The sequence below is a fragment of the Taurulus bubalis genome (assembly GCF_910589615.1).
Source record: "Taurulus bubalis genome assembly, chromosome: 20".
NCBI lineage: Eukaryota > Metazoa > Chordata > Actinopteri > Perciformes > Cottidae > Taurulus > Taurulus bubalis.
This window is the reverse complement of record NC_136608.1, coordinates 9,223,210-9,245,630: the sequence shown is the minus strand read 5'-3', so window position 1 is coordinate 9,245,630 and position 22,421 is coordinate 9,223,210. Positions and strand designations below refer to the sequence as shown.

Genomic DNA, 22,421 nt, shown 5'->3' with positions numbered 1-22,421 from the left:
TAACACTGGACTTTTTAAAACACATGGGGACGACTGTGGACATTCCTTTTGCTCCAAAGGTAAGCAATATATGCTGTAAAACGTAGAGGTAGAGTTGATTATCTGCTTACATTTTTGTTTTGTTATATCTGTTAAAACTCTAATTAAATTCTGAGAACAATCAGTGAATAAAATGCGCTAGATTGATCACCTTTTGGATATAGTGCTGCTTTTATTGGGAATGATTTGTTTACATTGGGCTGGGCTTTTCGGTTAGATTATTAATAATCAAATACAATTGACAGGATGTCACATTATGCATGCGACACTCAATGACATCATCTGTGATTATAGACATGAACTTGTTTTGTTCTTGTTTGACACAGTATTGCAAAGTACAAAGTGAAAAGACAAAAAGTAAACTGTAGCATGATAGACGTAGAGTTGAGGCATGTGGTTAAATTTGTGTTTCTAACTGCAAATATTTCTTCATACTTTTCCCTGATTTCATGTTAGGTAAAATGAGAATCATAGTCATTAATACAACATTAACGTGGGAAGAGGCCTTTGACTACTGCAAGAACTACCACAATGGCCTGCTGTGGATTAACGATGCAGAGGATCAGACGGCTGTCGAGCAATGGCTCAACCACACTGATGTTAGTGGTCCGTTCTGGATTGGTCTGAGGCAGAGTCGTGTTTTTGGATTCTGGATTTGGAGTGACAGGGTGGTGAGCTTCAACAAGTTTAAGATATTAACACGTGAATTACCCGTGTACAACACCTGTGGTGCCATCAACAAGACGGACGGCATGTGGAGTGATGAAAACTGTTTGGATGAGAAACCTTTTCTTTGTGAGGAGGAGATTGTCTTCATGAATAAATCGAGGATGGTCCGTGCCTCATCATGGCCTTAGCCAACCCTGACATGTTCCTGTACTACTCTGATTATTCTTGGGCGTCTTTTCCTGAATCCACTTGCTACAAAATAATCTGTTATTTTTTAAGTTGTTTTGATTTTTGTTTGTTAATAATCAATATAGTGCAGTACAGCAAATACATAACATATCTACGGAAGACGACTGTAAGATAATATTTGCTGTGTGCCTTAACTTTTCTTTGAGACCACAACACTTTCATGTGAGCTTTGTTTAATGTTAAAATCATATGTCTGTGTAAATTCACTTCAAGATAGCTTGTGTGCTTGAAAAAAATACAATAAATTGAAGTCCAACCACTGGGAATCTTTTCATAAACACAGAAATGTGTGTTAATTAATGCTACCCACCGGTCTCAAATGCAGAACACATCCAACACACTACTGGAAAAGTATATCTCAAATTACATAAATGTACACCATGTGTTCATTGATATTTCCTAAATTAAAAAATGAATATACATTAGTATTGCAGCTGCTGTAGTACTGTATGTCTACATTCCTAAAAAGAAAAAAGATAACTTGTTGACGATGGAATCCTTAAGCAATGATTTTCTTTTTGTCAGTTCATTTTGTTTTCTAAGCATTTCAAAATAGTGATGACCTTTTTTACATCGCTTTTTGGTTTTGCTACATTTATACATTTACATAATTTACTTTAGTAAAGTTAGGAATACCACGCCATAAAATGACTTGCCTAGAAGTAAAAGCATTATCATTAATCAAAGGTAAAAGTAGGCAGAAGAATGGTCCCTGCAATGTTTCACTGTTATACGTGAATATGATGTTATGAGATTAACATTACGGCTGCATTATTGTGTAGGTTGCTATTTACTCCTGCAGTTTATAGTTGCTGTGAGGGACTTTTTGTTGCTTTTAAAACAGTGCCATTGTCCTAATGATGCCTCTCTAAAGTTGTTTTCATGCAGTTCATCACTGGTGATACTACACAGAATCACACTAAATCATATAGGTTCACCATAAACTCCTTAGCTTAGACTCCAGCAGACCCTCTGTCTGTGACCAACCCACAGCAGGCAGACCCAGATCCAGCTTCCCTGCCGCATTTGACCTGCAGTCAGAGCTCCGGCAGGCGATAAAGAGCGTCGTACCCGTCAGCAGCTGCTCCTCCTCCAGCTTCCCCTTTCTGCTCCGCCGGTCCCGACTGGGAGCCAACACGGAAGGCGTGCTGCTGGAGACCCAGGCCATATTGCTGAGCCGGTTGGAGGGAAGGGAGGGAAGGGAGGCACATGAGAACTAGAACCAGGACCGACCAGGGCAGATTGTCACACCCTGCTGCAGTAAAATGAGAGGTTTCCGAAAGGGAATCTGGTGCTCGTAGACATTACCGGTTTTGTCCACAGGGGCCGCCAGAATCGACACAAATAAAAGCTCCTCATAGTGACTATAAGGTTTTGATAATGTTGTTAATGCAACTTTATTTACTGTTGTGTAGTTTATTCTACAGTGCTGCAACATATTCTATAAAATCATCATGTGTCTGTAGCGGTGCTGTGTTTGAGAACAATGTACCTCTAAAAAGTTTGCTAATTTTTTCCCCAGCTAATCCAAGAATTGTTTTCATTTCCATAACTCATTCAGATTAAGAAGTATGATTATTTCATCATACCATAAATAAACAAAACATGTGTTGCTTTATCAGAACAATTCCAGTTTGAAAGCAAACCAATGTTGGAGATACTTGTTTTTTACTAGACAAGATAAGTAGGACATGTGTAATCTGTGAAATTACTATCATCTGTCAGACAAATGTTAAAAGGACACAATATTTGCCTCGAAGAAAAGTACCTCTCATATCATGAACAGTGATTGACTATTCATTTGGATTGAGAATGAATTTAGCAATGTGGTTGGTTTGATAAAGAAAATAAGGAGTGTGTTGCCAATGGTGGTAAGGGCACACATCTCAGGGGTTATTTTACTTCCACTAAATGTCAGCAACAAAAAACAATGAAGTGATATACATAAAAATAATCAAGCTAGACAAAGATTGTAGACACAAAAAAGATATTGATAAAGAGGGTCACTTGTGCTCAAGACGCTTGAGAAACTTCAATTCAGTAAAATACAGGTTAAAGACTGCTGCAAAATCAAAAGGCTAAGTTTGGTCCATGGAAGAAAAGAAGAAAGGTCTGTGAAAAAAAAAAAACGGAGAGGCAGAAAAAAGATTGTGAAGTAAAATAGATGAGAAAATTTGAAGAAAGACAGAAATCAGGTAAAAACTAAAGGAGGCAGGAACAGAAGCCTCAGCTTGGACAGTGATTTTAAGAGAGGAGCGTGAAAAGACCCAAGAATATGCAGATAAAGCCCAAAAAGATGAGGGAATAGATGTAAAATATAGCTAGATAAAAATGGAGAGCAAAGTAAAAAAAAAAAAAAAGAAAGAAAACAGGAAGCTTGGACAACTTCCAGCGCCATTATTCACGCCATGGACAAACTTGGAATGAAGGCTCAATCCGTCACAGGCTCACTCATCATTATAACTCTTCATACCGTCTGAATGTGTGTGTATGTGAGTGTGTTTAGAGGCCTCTTGATCATTGTTCATTCCAGAAGAACAGACTTTCTCTTGACTTGCTAGCTCAGCTCACTTCTGTGACCATTATGTGATGCCCATGTACAAGAGTGTGATCATAGCTCAACCAGAGGAATCAGGGCTTCTCCGGGAAACACAATTCTCCGCGGCATAAATCACCGAACACTGAGGACTCGGACTTGCAGCCGAGCATATTTCCTGGTGCAAAAGCAAAAGATTTCCGACGGCAGAGATGCTGACCAAATAAAAGGATGAGATATGGTCCCATTTGGGGTTGAAGGACGGCCCAAGCCAGGTGTCCATTCAGCCCGAGTCATACCTACACCAGGAGTGAGCTAAATGAGCAGAATATTTGTATACATGAGTTCTGGGGATGACAAAAAATAGGTAAAGGGTGCATTTTGATAGCTCAATCTGACGCTCTAAACAAAAACCAGATATCTGTTTTTCAAAGAAACACCTACGGATGAAAGAAAAATGTATGTACTGTAAAACAGGCTGAAGCTAAAATTAGGAATTAGTGAAAACGTCACAGAGTTAGCTTAGCTGAAAATGTTAGTTTTATATGGCAAGCAGGTCATTTTTCGTTTGCCCTTTCTGACGGAAGCATTCGTCACGTAATGTGTTCAATGAACGTCGGAAAGATGAAAATCTAAAGATAATGACTGGTTGTACAGCTTCTGGCTCTGATAAACAATGTAGTTTTGGCAAATGTTAAAAGAAAACATGCTTTTCCATCCTACCGCCAGGTTTTGGGTTTCAGAGGGTTAACTGGCTAGCAGCAGGAAAGTACTTTGTAGTCATGTTTTTTTTCTTTAGGACAGTGCAGGACTGCTGGAGGGTTATTTGGGGACTGGTTTCTGACTGGGAACTTGGCAGCAAGTGGCCAGGTGATCTGATGCATGATAAGCATCCAGCTGGCTGCATGGCAGTTGCACTACTGGCAGTTCAAAATCAAGTTGAAAAAGGTGGCTTCATAAGACGACAGGTTGGTTAGAGTTTTCTGCATTCGGGGATTTGTGATTCACTGTTAAAACCTTCGAAAATGGAACACTCCTTTTTTCAAAAGGCCAAAACTTAAAATAACTATTTATTGGCAACAGAATTTAGTGATATACAAACACTCGGCCATCAATAAACCTACTTTATCAGTCGGGATGCATAAGAGGAAATTCCCACCAACTGTGATGTAAACTATTTATACTGAATGCAATCAGCCATGTTATGCCTCAGTAATACATCCAATGTATCTGCTAGATGTAGAAAAAAATAACTTACTAGAGTCAGGTGGAGCAGTGGTTCCAAGCTTTTAGACAAAGCAATGTCTACTTGCTCTAATTGTCGTGAAATAACGGGAGTGGGAGTGTAGCAGGAAGTAAAGCATGTTTTCAGTGCTTCTTGGAGACTTTAATTTACACATTTTCTCCCCAGTAATCATTTGATGTCCCTTTGTGGGCTCCCAGGTTCAACTGCTCTAACAAGCATCCTCTTCCATATGTTAAGAGTAGAGGGAGGAGGGATTGTTGTTGCTTCTGCCTCATTGCACATTCACTAACAGTACAAGGCATTGGTGGTCTGCATGTGTAGGAAGGCACTTATTGGACAGTTGTGGAAAACATCTGGGAAAAGAACACTATCTTTAATGAGAACTTGACACCAGAAGAAAAACACATACATACAAAAGTACAACAGAACAACTTCCCACCTTTTCAAAACTTTGAATAGTTTAAACCTTTTCCATGCAGGTTGCTTCATGGCTATGCCCTGCATTTGTCTGAAGGCAGAAAGAGTAACAAGTGAGTGAGTGAGCGACACAAAGTGATAGATAGTGAGCAGGGTAAAGCCAGAGGAAGGAAGAAAAAAGAGGATCAGATGGAGGGAGAGAAAGCGAGAAGAGCAGTCGGGCCTGTCAAACTATTAATGTCATGGCCCGGGGCTCCTGGTGACACGAGAGATGAGTGGGCTTATTTTGTATATCACACACACGCCAGACAAGTCTGTAAAAACTAGCCGTATTACATCCTATAATCCCATGTCTGAACTAGCACTGCTGCTAGAGTCTGCTGCTACACCACTCGTGTTCAACAACAAAGTGTTAAAAACCCCTGCAATTATTTCCGTCCATACACAACAATGATAGGTGTCAAATTAGCAATTCATTTTGGGTCACCAGGAATGTGCTACTATTATACGGCCTCCCCAACTCTCAGCTGTAAGAGTCACACAACACAGCAACATGGTGTGGCCCAGATTCCAAAACACTCCAAATGACACTGCTTTAGCTCTGGAACTCTTTTAAAGCGGTCTTCTCTCTGCCTTTTTGTACATGTTCTACTTTCTGGTACTTTCACCGTATATCAAACCAAACAAATGGCCTAGAATATTTACTTTTCCGTCGAGATGGCCTTGAAAATACAAACCGGGTTTAAATGTGTGGGTATACTCGTACTACAGAAAGCTCACTCACTCCCCGAGTATAGTGCAGTAAACAGATTCAAGATGTTTATTATAATTGCTTGGCCACAACTGGCTACTGGAGTCCCAGCCCCTTGCTACAGCAGTGGAACACTTCCATAATTAGTATTCCAATCCAAACCCGAACAACCTTTCACGAGGTTTCTGCCACTAATGGCTGATTTCACAATATCTGTGTGAGTAATGGCATATCAGAAATGTTCAGCATCAAGAAGGCTGATTTACATATGAAATTGCCATCGAAGCTGCCTAAGGGTCGTAGGTAGAGTTAACGAAGAGGTAAATGTGTGTGTGTGTGTGTGTGTGTGTGTGTGTGTGTGTGTGTGTGTGTGTGTGTGTGTGTGTGTGTGTGTTGTTAACAAACATATTCTCTCACTACACCTTTGACCAGTAAGATGTTCTACCTAGTCCCAACCCACCAAAATTCATGCTCACTGTTGTGTTCAATCATGTGTAATTATGCTTAATTTCCTGGTTTGCACTGCAGTTAAAAGTTAAAAAGCTATTATTCCTCAATCCTTGACCGCCGCCACTACTTTGGCGTCTCGCCTTTTCTCCAGTCTCCTTCTTACATTCCACCAAACCTCAAGTTGTCCGTCCACTCTTCTGACAACTCAAACTCAAAACCATTTGCAAATGTGTACTTCTGATTTTTAACACGCAGCACGGAACAGAAATGTGAGACACTAGATGCATTGATTTCCAACTGAGCTAAAGAAATTGTTAAAAATATACGAGCTGGCAAGAGAAGCCATTGTCCCTCGTTGACTTCCTTCCAATGTTTCACATTCATCTCCATTTACATTCTGTGTAGCATCTTTATGTTTTCGCGAAATTTAACCAGCAGATTGAACACTTTAATTGGAGGGCTGCTGCTGCACCTGCGCTTCTGAATGTTAAAAACATTCTGAAAATGCACAGCACAGCCACAGCGCAGGAGTGCAGAAGCATGTTTACTGATGTTACATAATTGTGTCGGCATGGACTGATGTGACTGTGATGCTCACCAATAGGATATGCACATTTACTGACAATAACCATACGTTTATGTTTTACAAGAAAGCTCTAGAGTCATTATTACACTTATTATATATCTTAGATTGTAGCTATATCATTCAGCTATAGTTGCTCATAATAATCATTCCTCTCAAAAATACGTTATATTTGATCATACTGGCAACGTTCCACATACAAAGGTTAACATTTGTTTGTCTGCTATCATATTTTTTAATTTCTTTGTTTCAAGTATCTCATTACAAACAGTTAAAATAACTCAAGAGTTTTTAAGCACATTGAAATATAAATGCCAAACATCACATAAAGTCTCATTTGCCACTTATTTGTGCATTTATCTTCATTTGTTGTTGCCATTTCAAATGATTGCACATTTGTTATTTGTTTGTATTCACATCTCTGGTCACAACATTGTGGCACTGATCAACAATGGAGTGGTACAAAATGGCAGACAATCATCTTCTTGTTTGATGATGGATATATTGCTGCACGTGTGCATGAGTGCCTCCTTCCTTTGTTCGCATGCAACTACCACCGTACAGCAATGTGCCCACGCATGCACTGATAAAGAGAGCATGATAATTGTTGATGATTACAGACTGTGACACCAACGACGTCCATGGTGATGACATGTATGTTAGTTTTGTTTGGGGGAACCTTAATAGCTAATCTATATCATTTTGGTTTATATCAGCCACCATCTTGTGTTGTCCGGGAAAACCTAGTGCACATCCATTACGACTTGCAAAGACTCTGTTATCATGTTCTGAAGTGTTTCCTCGATATGAGAAGTGGCACGATATAAACGTGCGTTATGATTACCATAAACCTACACATCTCATGCCCTTACTGCTATCTCCAACAGTGTTTCCACATGGTAGTTGTATTGGATCAAGATGTTGCTTCTTAGCACCGGTTGACCTACAGTGAAACTGGAAGTCCTTTTTCACCTGCACAGATACAGTCTCACATGGGTTCAGGCCGACTCAATAGGATTTTTTATTTTGCTGTCATTTGTAGCCTTTATTGCAATGTATCCATGATATTAAGTGTGTCATGATTTAGTGGATCACTTGACGTCTCTGCAGTGTAAATAGTGACATTTACAAGTAAGCAAGGGGATGTTGAGGACCATCACTTAAGTAATATAATCTTAGAGGTGATGACGATCAATAAAATGTTTATCTGGATTAGAATATAATCAGCAACATTAACTCTATGATTGATGATGATTTGCAGCTAAGGCCAGGAAGCTGAACACCTGTTTAATACAGTATAGTATAAATTGCCACATGATCTGATAATGTAGGGCTTTCTATAATAACCAGAGATGCCTGCCTGATGTCCAATGCAACAATAATTAATGACTTTAATTCATCAATCAAAGTCATTCTCTTTCCTTTATAATGTAATACAAAATTCCCTCAAAACAAAGTGAATATCTTATAGGCTATCTTTGGAATTTCCTTGTGAATTAGCATTTCTCTGTCACTGTGTAAGCATTATGTTGTAAGCATTGTCATTTTTAATTGACACCAATTGAACAATTATGGTTGTGTTTAAAATATCTGGTTACTTTGAAACAGGCAATTAGGTATGACCGCTTGAGGCAGCCATACGGATTCACATGCGCACACATGCACGAAGGGAACACAGGAAGCCGCACATACGCACACCGACATTAAATATGTCAAAAATGTGTGTGTATGCATGCACACACACAAACACTTGATTGCATTTAAATGCTTGCTGCTGAGCTCAGCAGGCATGTATGGTTGGCTCATTTTGCTCTTTTTGCTTTTAATGCTGATATTTCACAATTTTAGATATAGACCTGTGACAGCAAACATAAGCAGTTCAAGATTCAAGGTCATGCATATATAGTATGTGTGGATGGAGTGCTATAAGAAAGACATGCAGCTCGTTAAACTTAGCCTCACCTGTCAGTCAATTCACACTGTTCCTGGTTTAAATGTCCATTTACAAGCACATAGTGACACACATAGTGACTTAAAGATGACTCTATCGATTACTTCTTCTTACATAGGTCTTCGTTGTCTCTTTGCCAATGTAACTTTCTTAATGGTACACAATCTCACCCACGCATAAAGGCCCATGGCTCTTCCTACCCATGTTTCTCTTTTCTCTGTTGCTCGATTTTACTGCAACTCTCAGTCCGAAGCTATGATGCCCTCCACTTAACTTTGGGATAAACCATTCTGCTTAAAGACATCCCAATGACACGTTGTGAGAAATAAAAAGGTGAAAAAAAGATTCAAAGAGGCGAACGTTGAAATGCACTCCCACTAAATGCCACTGCATTAGGCCCTACTTGGAGGCCAGTTGACTTGCCAACATGAAAGGCGCCTTTCAACATCGGGGAGAAGTTAATTCTTCCACCAGCAAATGATAAAAGCTTGAAACGTTTTGGGGAAATGGCAGCTAACAAGGCTGGGCATGTTGCCCTCTCCCCTAACACAATTGAGGAGAATAGACAAAATTGCTGAGGATGTTGACAAGCAATTGTTTGAGAGGCTTAGTGAGTCCCTATAGCATGCCATTCAAGTGGATGAGTCCACAGATGCAGAAAATCAGGAGATTTTGCTTGTCTGCCTGTGATACATCCATCAAGATGACTTACATGAGGATTTACTCTCTGCTTCATTGCTGCCAACTAAAAACAATGTGACAGGAGATGTTCAAGGCCTTTGATGAATGCCGTAGACGTCCAGTTAACTGAGCTGGGTGACGTGTGTGGGTGTGTGAAACGGGGTGAAACCGGTGGACTCCGGCATCACACCTGTGTGATGAGGTGAGCCTACTCACTGTCTCTGGTGAGATGTTGTTAAGTAAGATAGATTGTGTATTATGTGGTGTACAGTAGAACATATGTCAAACATTTGTGGATGAGACACAACTTTGCAGAAATATCTTGGTGGAAATCAAGTGTCTCCTTCTGGACCTGGCCTTTAATGAATCATATATTCAGTGTTAACCTATAGCAGTGTGTTTAAGTAAGAATGGGTTTGTACTGGTCCTAGTCAGCATTGATTGGCAAAGTGGTGTGCCAGCAATATAAACAGTATTTTCACATCTCGTTGCTCTTCGTGAGCTTGTCCATGATACATTTTACTGCTGTCAAATCGCTAAATCTTGCAAACATGTGCGATCACAGCTAGGACATTTTTTTTAATCGTATTTGGGGCATTTTACGCTAGATTTTCTGTGTCAGCGGAACTGTGTTTTTGCTGAAACAGGCTACTCCTCAGGCCACCATCTACCTTCTCAACAAGCTCAATCTTTCACATCAAAAGTCTTTTTTTTTTAAGCTTCAAAGCAACACTGCAATCTTGTGCGAAATGGCTAAGCGTTGTGTCTCCTGCATCCTGTGCATGCAATACGCGAGAGAAGGAGACTGCTAGCACCAGTCAACCCTCATGCAGGATCATCTTCTCACACTGTCGGTGGGAGTTGGATTGCTTCACATCCTACGAAGGACCAGGAAAAGATTGAATACAGTGCTGTGGTCCTCAGGGTGTCGTATTGTTATCCTTCACAACATACCATGAGGAGAAACTGCTGGTAAATTAAATAAATAATTAGCATCGCATTTTTAGCCATTCATCTGGATTAAAAACTGGTCAGAATACCTTGAACTTGAATCCGTTGCCTTTTCTCTTCCATATACTTGAGTGAGGTTGAAAACTGGCTTCAAAATAAGTCTCCAGAATAGACTAGATGCCATATACACACCTCTCACTCTTTCAGAAGCTTGGCCCGGGGCTCACATTTATAGGGACTTAATGTAGTTTTGATGGTGGTAATATGATTTAACATGGCACAACCTAGACCCCATTTTTATTTATTTAAAATATTGCTACTCTATACTCTCCTTCCCTTTCCTGCATTTTGTATTCAACCACAATCCCACCTCCCCTTGACTAAAAAAGTGATGATTATAATTTTGTATCATTCTGCTCGTCTTCATTCCCAGCTGTATGATTCAACAATGTGGGCAAGCATGCATGCAACACAGCTGTATATCTCAACGGGGTCCTCTCTCTCCCTCTCACACGAACACACACACACACACACACACACACACACACACTGGATGAGCTGCATGCCAATGTCTGCTGCCATGAGAGGGGACCATACAACCTAACCTTCGATGTAAAATATTAATTCAGCCTTTCTGCCTAATGTCACGCATGCACACACGCACATTTCCACATCGTCCCTCGCTCTCGCACAGGCGATGCACACACACACATACGCACACACGCCATGCTGGAACTGTGCAGCCATTGGGGAAAGGTTGTGATGAATGATTGCAGATAATACAGAGAAGAAGAAAAAATGTGAGGAGAGTTGCATCAAAGAGCTCCCTTCAAAAAGGATTCTCGGCCTGGCTGCTTCTTCTGACTGCTCCTCCATTCAGTGCAACGATAGCGAGTCAGTTACAGCTCATGAAAAAAAGGAAAGTGGGAATCTGGATTTCTATTTTCTGACAGGATGCTAACCATATTCTATATTCGATTATTTTTTTTTACGTGCTGTCAGTTGCCCTGATTTATCCCCGTCTTTCTTTTCCCTGTCACTCTTCCGCTCGTGTCTTTACTTGCTAATGGCTCATATCTCTTCATTCACTATCTCCCTCATTACTCCACTTTCCTTCTTCTTGCCTACGACGCCTCTTTCCCACTGTTTAGCTCCCTTCTTCTCGTCCACCGTTCAATTCTCTCAAATCTCTGTCCTCTCTCTGCTTGCCCCTCTTTCTCCTACCTAAACTCTATTATCTTTTTAACTACCTCCTTCATTTATCTTCCCTTTGTTTTCTCTGTCCCTTCTTCTTCTATACCTTTAACCTTTCCGACTTATGTTCCATCCTGTTTCCTCCTCCCTCTCATTGTCCTTACTGATACCTCTTCTTGTTTCATCCCGCTCTGTTTTCTTTATCTCTTTTTTTTCCTCCTCCTCCTGCTCTATTTTAGCAGTCCTAAACCTACACTGCATCCCTCCATGCCACACTTTGCCTCCCGGGTATCAGCTAATCGTGGCCTAAGGTAGAGCGCTGTCATAGACCCCACAGCGCATATGGACAAAGCCAAATACACCGGATCCCCGAGGAAAACACCTTGTCTACCTGCCAACGGGGACTTAGTCGCCCTCACACATGGATTCACACACAGAACAAGACACAAACAGACAGATGAGCGCCAACAGGCATTCAGCAAAAAGATACATTTGCATACACATATTTAAATATACTTCAGGGGGAGTTCAAGTAAAAGTTAGTGGATCTCTGCAAGCAAAGATGGAATTTAAATAAATGATATCCATGAAAGAAATTTAGCCAAAACTGATTTTTAAGACACTTTATTGCAAAACCTTGTCCTCTTAGGCTTGTGAGTGATAATACACATATTTAAATGCACTCAGAAACTATTACTGAACATGACGAGGGCTGCAAAAACACACATGTAGTATGGTTGCATTATATCTACACTTTTGTTTTCCACATACAAAATGTTGGTATTCAGCTTGTTTTAACTAAATGGGAAATGTTGGTATTATTTACAGACATAACTATGCCCAATAAAACATAATAAACTTGAGGTGATGAGTTGTATTTCCCTGTGATGATATGGATTCATTGTATTCCCTGTCAAATTATACAGTGGTGAAGTGTTCCATAGATTAGTCAAAATAAGCTATGCTGCAAGTTTACTAATGCATTTATTTATTTAGCCAGTCATATGCAACAAGCTATAGTGCTTAGATGTGAAATCAACACAATGAACAGGTAAAGGTGTTATTTTTCAAAGAGCAACGTAGCCATTTAAGCCCTCACCCTAACCCTATAAACCCTAACCCCTAATCCTATTCATTGTTTGACTTGTGTTTAGAGGTTGTCCATGGGGATTATATATTATTGTATTCCTGATTTTTATCTATAAGGGGGAGAATTTATACCATGTTTTTTTTCTTGATTTGTACATTGTGACCTTCTGATATAAAAGGGTCCCCATGTGTGGGGTGCTCTGTGTACTGCCTGGCCACATCCTCCACACATACAATGGGCAGCATTTCCCCTCATCTCGCCCTCTTTCCAAATACTTTCCAATGTTCCAATCTTACCATATCACCTAACAGTAATGCCAGGCGGAGGTGGTTACAATATGGTGAACTGATCATCGTCTTTTAAGTCGCTCTACATAACCAGAGGAGATGCTGGGTTGAGACTCTTTCCGTCCCTCTTCTCTCGAGCCTTCAGTTGGGTCCATAATTGAAACGTTGAACCTTGCCCTTCAATATTTAACACTGAAGGGCAAAATGTTAAAATATATTCAGCCTGTGTTAATCACAGGCCTTCTTTTCAGGCATCTCACCAAAAACCCATTAAAAACATCATATAATTTCAGCTTTTTCTGTTACCTTATGTATTTGAATAAGGAGCTTGACATATACTGTATGTTTGAATAGTGTCTGTATGACCAGTTGCCTGTAATTAAAAGTGTGAGTGAGTATTCTGTTCTGCTTTCTGAGCTGAGATAGCACAATGAGGATTAGCTCTGGTTTTAGTCCTGCCTCACCACCTGCTGTGTAGTAAGCATAATGATTTCACTCACCATAATCATTGTAACATATACTCCGATTTTGTAAAGCATCACTGGTGTGTAGCAGCATATTGTGCATTTGTGGTGTCTCTGAGGGGGGTTATGAATAGAAATGTAGAGCCGGCCTAACATGTTGTTATGAAATCATGCCCTTTTGAAAATGGGCACACACACTCAGACCTTCTAATCACGTTGCTGCAGCAGAGTTGGTCAGGAGGAGGGCACCACTATGTGGCTCTATTCATTATTGATTAGAGAGGGTAGAAGACGTGTGTCTATGTATGTGAGAGAGAGAGTGAGAGAGGCATGCCCATGTTAAGCATACGTTTCATGTTCAGAGGAGTTGTATTCACTGCGCAGTGAGAGAGACAGAAGTTCACAACAAAGCCGGGAACCCGACTCACAAGTCTGTCGTGGTGGATTTGCATTGGTTCAATACAGCTCTGTTTTACAGAACAAAAGGTGATTGATACATGGAGGTGTGATCTCTTACAGGTCTGGTCTCTCTTCAACACGACACGGTTGTGTTAATCAATGTAAAATAGTTTCTGTCTGCACAGAGGTTACTGTTACAAAGGGAATACACAAAGACACTCGAATTGAATGTACATCTAAGAGGTATAGTTTCTTCTTACGGTGCTCTGCATGTGACATCTTCTGCTGTCAAAATCAAGAAGATATTTCCAACTAAAGCATGGCTTTCTCTCTCAACGGAGATGATGCTACTGGTCCTTACAAGAATTAAAGGAATGGTTTTACATTTTGGGAAATACACCGACAATTGAAACTCAAGCCAGGAGACTAGTAGCTTAACTTTGCACACAGACTGGACACAGGAAGAGACAGCCTGGCTCTGTCCAGAGCCTGTGAAGATTATTCATTTTCATATATACATGATTTGTTTAATCTGTACAAAAAAGGAAGTATAACATCTGTTTTACAGGACGTTGTGTGCGGGACGATTTCTTGGCACTTAACAGTGACTTTCTGGAGTCACTGCTGAGTTCACATGTTTATTTTGTGACATTAATGGTCAGAGCCAAGTTGGCTGTTTCCCCGTTTTCAGCATTGATGCTAAGCTAAGCTAATCAGCTGCTGGCTGTAGCTTTGTATATAACAGACATGAGAGTGGTATTGAAAAATTTCAGCAATGGTCTGACTAGACAACTGACGTTTGTAATGTAGTAAGTAAACAGACTAATGCCTCAAAAATAATTGGGTAATGATACATTGATATTACCTTTAAATTTGACACATCAGCATGGTGTGTCACTTCTTGCCTCGGGATGCATAACTCTCAGCAGGACCACATAGGATTTGTTGAAAAGCAGATACATATATTTCATCATTATCATTTCAGTGATCAGGCATACAAGATTGTGGCTGCACGAATACAAAGATGTTGTTTTTGGGTGCTGAACGCTTGCAAAAGTGCTGAGTAAAATTCATTTTGAATGAAGCACATTAAGAAATATCAGATTAGACGGAGAATTGTGATGCATATAGCTGTTTTCACCCAGTACACTGCAATATGTGGGGTAATTACTATTATTTGCACACTGATAATTAAAAAACAATCTATCAACCACAAATCTAGATACAGTCAGCTGATCTTACAATGGGTCCGTGATAATACTTGTGAAGTAATATAATATGACATATTCCCTTCTCTCAGCCAAGCTCGAGTTCAGTGATGCCTGAAAAAATAACATAAAAATGCTCTGCAATCCCCGGAGGTGCTATGTATGGCTGTGAAGATCTGCTCTGAAGAGATTATTGGTGTCAAGGCAAATCTGCAAGGTAACATTTTGACTCTTTTACAACTGTTTTAACTCATTGGCATCGTACTGTAGTATGCAGACATTGTTATTCGTAAACAGTTGTTTATCTGCCATTCACACTTTCTGCTTTACAAACACATTTGTTTTGGATTTGGGATATGCAGTATATTGTCTTTGATTAAGAGAGCTGATGGCAGAAGAACCATATTCTGCAGATATGTGTAGTTTGGGTATTTTCACCCACGCCGCATTCACTAATTTTCTTTGTCAATTTTGTAAATATCTTATTAGCCATTTAACTATAAGCAGTGTGGTGAAACACATTCAGCACATCCTCTTTCTGTCTTAGAGACAATATGCGCTTACCATTTTTTTCACCGAGCAGCTACATTTTCTTGTTGCGCTCATATATTCAAACCAGGCCAAGTCTCTGCATGCTCATGGTTTTCTTTAAAACAAAATGGTGTTATTGCCAATGTGGCATTGAACTATTCATATCTAAATCATCCACCGGTAATCAAAGAAAGCAATTTCCTTTTCTTCGAGTTGCCTCAGACACACAGACACCGATGCTTTAAACGGTTCCTGCAGACATTTTCGCTTCAGTACACACATCCTTTTGTGCATGCCAACAGAAACACACACAGCAAGCACAACCCTATTGAGTTCCTGTGTGTGCGCACTCACACTCGATATCTAGCGCAATGACAAACCCAACGGGCATGACATGACAAGACCAATCGCCAGTACTGCAGTGAGATGCCTTTTGGCATTTTCTGAATGGTGCCCCTGAAAAGGAGAGTGGAGGATGACCATTTCTGCCATTTTATGAAATCCCTTGACGTGGCAGGAGCCGAGGAAGGGGCCTGTATTGTAAAAGTGTGGCCCCACAATGGCCAATTCTTCAGGGGCGTCCATTTTTCAGAATCAAACGCTGTTACGATAATGGGTTGGGGGGCTTTTAAAGGTAAAACCCATCTGATGGCTAAAATGTTCCTGGTATTTTCTCTCTCTTTTTGAATCATTCTCCAAGTAAAGGGGTGTGTGGAGGAGGATACAATGGGTTTAAGATGCAGGCGAAGATACCATGATATGTTCTTTCATCGCTCTTGCGTGGACACTTTACCTCTCCCAAAATGTACAGCATTACCTTCTTTGAGAAATGTGTGGACGGCAGAAGAAAAAAAGATGCAGGTGAAGGCTAAAGACCCTCACAATGCTCGTGTCCATGTGCTTTTACAGTGTATATATACATACATACATACATCCACATCAGTCCACACACAGGCAAAGATATGAGTTTCTCAGTGTATCACAATCCCTCAGGCTCAATGAATTGCATGACATCATCAATGAATGAATGGCATCCTGGGGCAAATTTGTGCATGTTTACAGAGACACAAAGTTGACAGAAGTCTGCTGTTTTTTTCAACTCGACCAAACTGCATTACAGAGAGGAGGGGACCACATAGTCCGATTGATTGCTGTGAAATACAAAGAGACACCACACTTTTATCAGTGGCTATTCCTCTCTCTCTTTGAAATGGAGCTTGAAACGCTCGGAGTTCCCTTAAAGCTCGGAGAAGCTGCTACAACTTTAAGATCAATAGCTCTGAATATCACAAGAAGGTCACTATTTAATGTTTCTATGGTTACCGTAATACGCGCACACACACAAAAGCCCATTAAATTATTATTCTGACCACACTGATTGGACTCACTTCTGCTTAAATAAAGCAACTGGGCTCAGAGCCGGTTATGAAAATCTCAGGACAACTTTTACAGTCGACTGCTACTATGTTGACTTACATGCTAATTTACATAAAAAGCCAAACATTAAACCTCTCATTTGTTGCAGTAGTACAGTAATTAAGAAAATTTGAACTGGCAAAAAATAGCTCATCTTTTCTGGTATATACATACAGTTCTCCAAGATAGAGGCAATGATGTCAAGCAAAAAAATATGTTTCTTTAGTGACCCTGCACTTCCGATACAGTATAAAATTAGGACGCAAAAAATTAAAACGTAACAGATTCATATATCTTGCTGGGATATTAGAGTATATTGTTGCTAACTTATTGTATAAGTGCTAATGTATTACACGGGTGTTTAGAGGGACGTCGTTTAACTCAGAGTTGGTGCACCAATTGTGATGATTCCCTTAATAAGATGCCAAAAAGCAAAACTCTTAAAAAAAGCATAAGATCAAAACTGTAGCTACTGGTCTCCATAAAGCCATTTAAAACTCTGTTGAATAATTCATCTTTGTGCCCGCACTGTGTTTGAGTGAGAACATAATTGTGTTTGAATTGGTTGTATTGAAGGTCTATTATAACCATAGTAATAAAACGGTCCATTTGCTTCTCTGATAATGTTCTATGAATGATACCCATCATGCTTTTATTCTCATTTTTCAGTCATTGGCAGACACAATAGCAGCACCTCTTCAATAGTACGGCATGTGCTACTCCTCCTACAGGATCTAAGACACAAGCTGAGAGAATTGTATTACTCACAGTGGGGTTTCACTCTGCTCTAGACCTGCAGGGGGATTTTTATTGAAATTTATTTTGCCGTAATCTCGGCCATGTGAACTGATTCTTTTGAATCATACCGCATAAGCACACTCATGAGTACGAAAATGGCTCCGCTTTGCTGGAAATCTGCGTAACATGTTGCATCCTTGTTAAAAGTCTCTAGCAGAACAGCTTTTTTTACTTTGTCACATTTTAGTCAATCAATCCTGAACTTTCAAAGTTAACCCCTTCCTCTGCTGAAATGTATGCATGAGTATTTATGGTGCTCTGGTCACGTACCGAATCCCACGAAATCATGATATCAACCTGTCCTGTTAGCCCAGCTCACTAGAATAAGTCTTACCTTGAAGAGAATACATTTTAAAAAAAATGTAGCTCATGGTCTAAAATGCATGGCCCAGTTACTTTAAGGTGTGTCCACCTCCACATGTATAGCTAAATGGTGCATAATCTGAGTACAAAGTAAGGGCTAGTGTTGTACTTTGAGCGTGACATTAAACTATTCAGGAATCTTTCCCCATTAAAAGCCAGATTTAGTGAGTCACGAGGTGTAGTTTATTCAGCCATAAAGTACTGTACAGCATGTTTACATTTAGAGCGTTACATATCAGTGCACACTTAAAATAACAGGTGGTTTTAAATGCGCGACCGTTAGTTGTCATTTCAAGCTTGACAGTTACCAAACATGTTCGTGTAAACTTTGATATTGTAACGTCCGCAGTAACGACTCGCATACGTTGGTTTCCTTAACTTGCAGGTGTATTGCTTGAGTGTTCACAGTATTGCAACGGGGCTCTTCGCTAACAGCAACGTTAGCTCAAACGGAACAGCTGACAAGCTCACTTAGCATCACTCACACTAGCATAACGAACGACAACACACACGTCACTTCCTCCCTAAAATGAGATGAATGAAAAGGGTTTGACCACAAAATCATGATAATTTCTAGTGAGAGATAATTACGTCGGTAATTTCCCGACGCAAGTTCTCTAAACATCATGGTCAGTTTTATAGTCCCATATATGCGTCCCGGGACTATTTTCTCTGTCGCTGAAATGCGATACACAACGTTTGGTGGCTACAACTATTGTGCTGAAAGGGAGCTTACTATTACTGTTTCTAAAGTCGCAGGTACCCGTATTATAAAAGCAATAAGGTACTCGAGGCAGTACTGTGTCTACAATAATGTACAGTTTAAGGGTTTGCCGGCCCGACACGCAGCGGAGGGCCTAACAACTCCCTTGAACAGTACATTATTGCACGACACAGTACTGCCTCGAGTACCTTATTGCTTAAATAAAATACTGTATCACATTGACTAGGTTTTTGTTGGTCAATAGTGCAATCACTTTCTTTTTTGAGCCTCGAGACATTAATGCCCCATTAATGCGACTGAAAACACAGAGTCTACCGTGCTAGCCGTGAAAAACAAAATTGCGTCACTCTGAAAATATGAAAGTTGTGCCGTTCTCATAATGAAAGTTGTGGCGATCTCTGCGACACTTTCGCTGTCGTCTTCACCGTCTAAATGTAATTTTGATGGCCATATGTGCATTTGTTTTGTCAGCAAGAAACAAAGCAACTGAAACGCAAAATGCATACACTGGTTTGACATGATTTTTTTTACTTTTAATGAATTTTCTGTATCCCTCCCATCACTCTCATTACTCTCTGTTCCTGGCGTATTTGATCAATTTTCTTCTTATCACCAAGACAAATTAGTTTAATATTCTATATCATTTCCCCACTTGACTAGCTGAGATGAGTTGTAGCTTCATCCTTTTGTAGTTTATTTTATTATTACTGGTGAATGGGCGGCCTTGCATCCGTGTCCAACATCAAATTGTCGCTAGAGTTTGTAAAATCAATTTGTATCTGACACAGTGCAGGTGTTACGTCCCCTTTTCCATCTAGGGGATAAGGGGGGAACGAACACAGGTCAGTCCAAAAAATAAAAGGAAACAAAGTCAGAAAATAGGAGTAACGAAGAAACAATATTTATTCGACGCTGGCGGTTCACAACACAAAAGAAAAGGTTCTGTCTCGTGGGAGAGATTGGGGACAGCTTGTGGTCGTGCCAAACAAATAGAAATCAAGAAAACAAAACTAGGCCTAGCTCTCTACCTCTGGAAATAAGCAAACAAAATGGCTTCTCTAACTTCTCTACAAAACATTGATCAAAACATATACAGAGGGAGCACCGACCAATAACCTAGTGCTTCTAGACACAAAGTACCTACGTGTCTGCACCAGTGTACAGGGTACCCCAAACTTACCTACTGCCCTCATCCTCTCACCACAAACCTTCCACCTAGCAGTGTCCGTGTGCATTCAAGAATGAACAAACAAAATCCGCCCCAAACTCTTCCGACCTCCTCCTTTTAAAATGGCCGACCGTCTCGCTGATTGGCCTTCACAGGTGGCAACCAATTAGCCAATAGGAACCTGTGGAGGAAAACAAGAGGGGAGGGGAGAACACAACACTGACACGTAACAGCAGGAAAAAAATAACTTTTTCATGTTTAGAAAGGCACAGAAGATATTGTTTGCCAATTCTGACCGACCTTTCCTCAATATCAGAAAAACAAACTGTAATTTTTAATGACCAAAAATGTAAATCATTTGAAATGATAGGTTTGTTCAGGTGAGTTTTCCAGCATTTCTTAAAACTATCTGAAAAGTAATTATTACCACATATTCAGTGCTAAAGATCAATGATAAGTGATTGTTAGAAAGAGTGGGATGAATGTGCCCGATCCTTCTGAAATCTGAGTTTGGCCTTTAAAGCTCTCCAATCAATTGCGCATTAAATAGTACTCGTTTTCGGGTAATCCATAGTCTGCAAGCTGCTTCACAGGCTTTTCCACCTGGTCGACTGTAAACTTCTTGAGGAAACCAGGGATTCTTTCTTTCATAGAAATGGTCCAAATGAAAAAATACACAATATTGACACAAAACTGCAGCTTTAATGAAAAAAAAAACAGTTTTGGACTTTACAACAACTAGATGGTCTGTGCACATACTGTATTAAAGAGAACACACACACAAATGGGGGAAAGATATTTACAGCCTATTCAGTGGTTTGGTAATAATCACTATCTTTATACAAAGAGGGTCACATACAAGATGACAAGTCTGTATTAAGGCTGTATTAAAGCACAGTGGTGCTTCACGCTACATGCTAATGTTTGCTTGCCAACATTGCCACAATATTAACATGCTAACAAGCCTAACATAGCATATTGTGTTTACCATGACGACTGTCTTACTTTGGCATGTTTGCATGCTCAGCTTTGCTATTTAGAACGAAACACAAAGTGCAACTGAGACTGATGAAAATGGCATTAGTTGTTCGCAAACCAAAGTACAGGACACATTCAAAATGAAACATGAAACGTGTTTTATGCCAGTTCATCAAGTATGTAAGTAAAAATGTTGATCTTTAAGAGACAAAGTCAGGGGACAAAAGGCTCAACAGGCTCCTTCCGCTGGGGACCATGCACGTCTGGACGCAACGTCAGACTGTTGGTATCTATAGAGCCGTGGTCATAGCGTGGTTAATCTGACATGGTTAAAGACATTAGGAAGCTATTCCTGGATTTCACAGACTGGATGATATGTTTGACTATCTTACTCTCGAAAATGTAATAAACGCTCGACCTAATCTAAACAAGCTGCTTCGAAGCCTTCCCACAAAACCCAGCTAATGTGCAATTTGACGCGTTCTTTCACATGTCGAAATCTGACACCGCAGCCTAATTATTTCTGTCTCTTTAGTATACTCAGTGCTCTCTTCATCCTGACTACTCTCCACCGCTGAGCAATTCTTCAAACCTGCGAGGAGAAAGTTCAGGTCAGCGTCAGCAACAACAGCAAAGTCACCCATTGTTCGGAGACAAAGGGCTGTCACAAATCCCTGACAAAACCTTGTGTGTGTTGCACCGCCAAGTACAATGGAGGACAAGATTGTGTGTCAGCGTCGTTTCCATTGTCAAGGCTCTCTCTGGCAAAGTGCAGCCTGAAAAGCAATTACGTTCATCAGGGAGGTGTACGTGTGATTTGAAATTAATTCCTATTGTCAAGTAAATGGTGGAGAAAGGATTCTTTTTGTCTGGGTTGACTCATTGAGACACATAGTCCGCAGACACACTTGTAAAGAAATCCCTCTGTCCCGCTTCTTTATCCTCCCTGTCATCCATTCTTATTCTTACTTCTCTGCCATCAGCTTTTCAAGTGAGCAGCAACCAGCACATCTTGCTGGGTCACAGTGAAAAGTGGTTTGAGGGTGTTTGTCAGTATTAACCACCCGATCTGAGGTGTAAGTAAGATGCAGCTATTTATAGCGTTTACTAAGAGAGAGGAGTTATCCCAGAAGTACTGCTTGTGGCTTTTAGTTTCTGTATACCTTGCAGTCTATTCCTTTTGTGATATTTCATTCCAAAAATAATTACTTGAGGCAAAAAGTTGTAAATAGCATCAGCTGTGCATCATGCCTGATTCCTTCAGTCATACAAAGTTGG

The 22,421-nt window shown here is 40.2% G+C and overlaps 1 protein-coding gene across 1 annotated transcript; it reads left to right on the top strand.

Moving 5' to 3' along the window:
* Window positions 1–500: 500 nt before the first annotated feature.
* On the top strand, window positions 501–896 carry LOC306752335 (oxidized low-density lipoprotein receptor 1-like; the record flags this gene model as incomplete). Its single annotated transcript, XM_079236086.1, has 1 exon — window positions 501–896. One exon carries the CDS (start codon window positions 501–503, stop codon window positions 894–896), a length of 396 nt encoding a protein of 131 aa, XP_079092212.1.
* Between the last annotated feature and the right edge of the window lie 21,525 nt (window positions 897–22,421).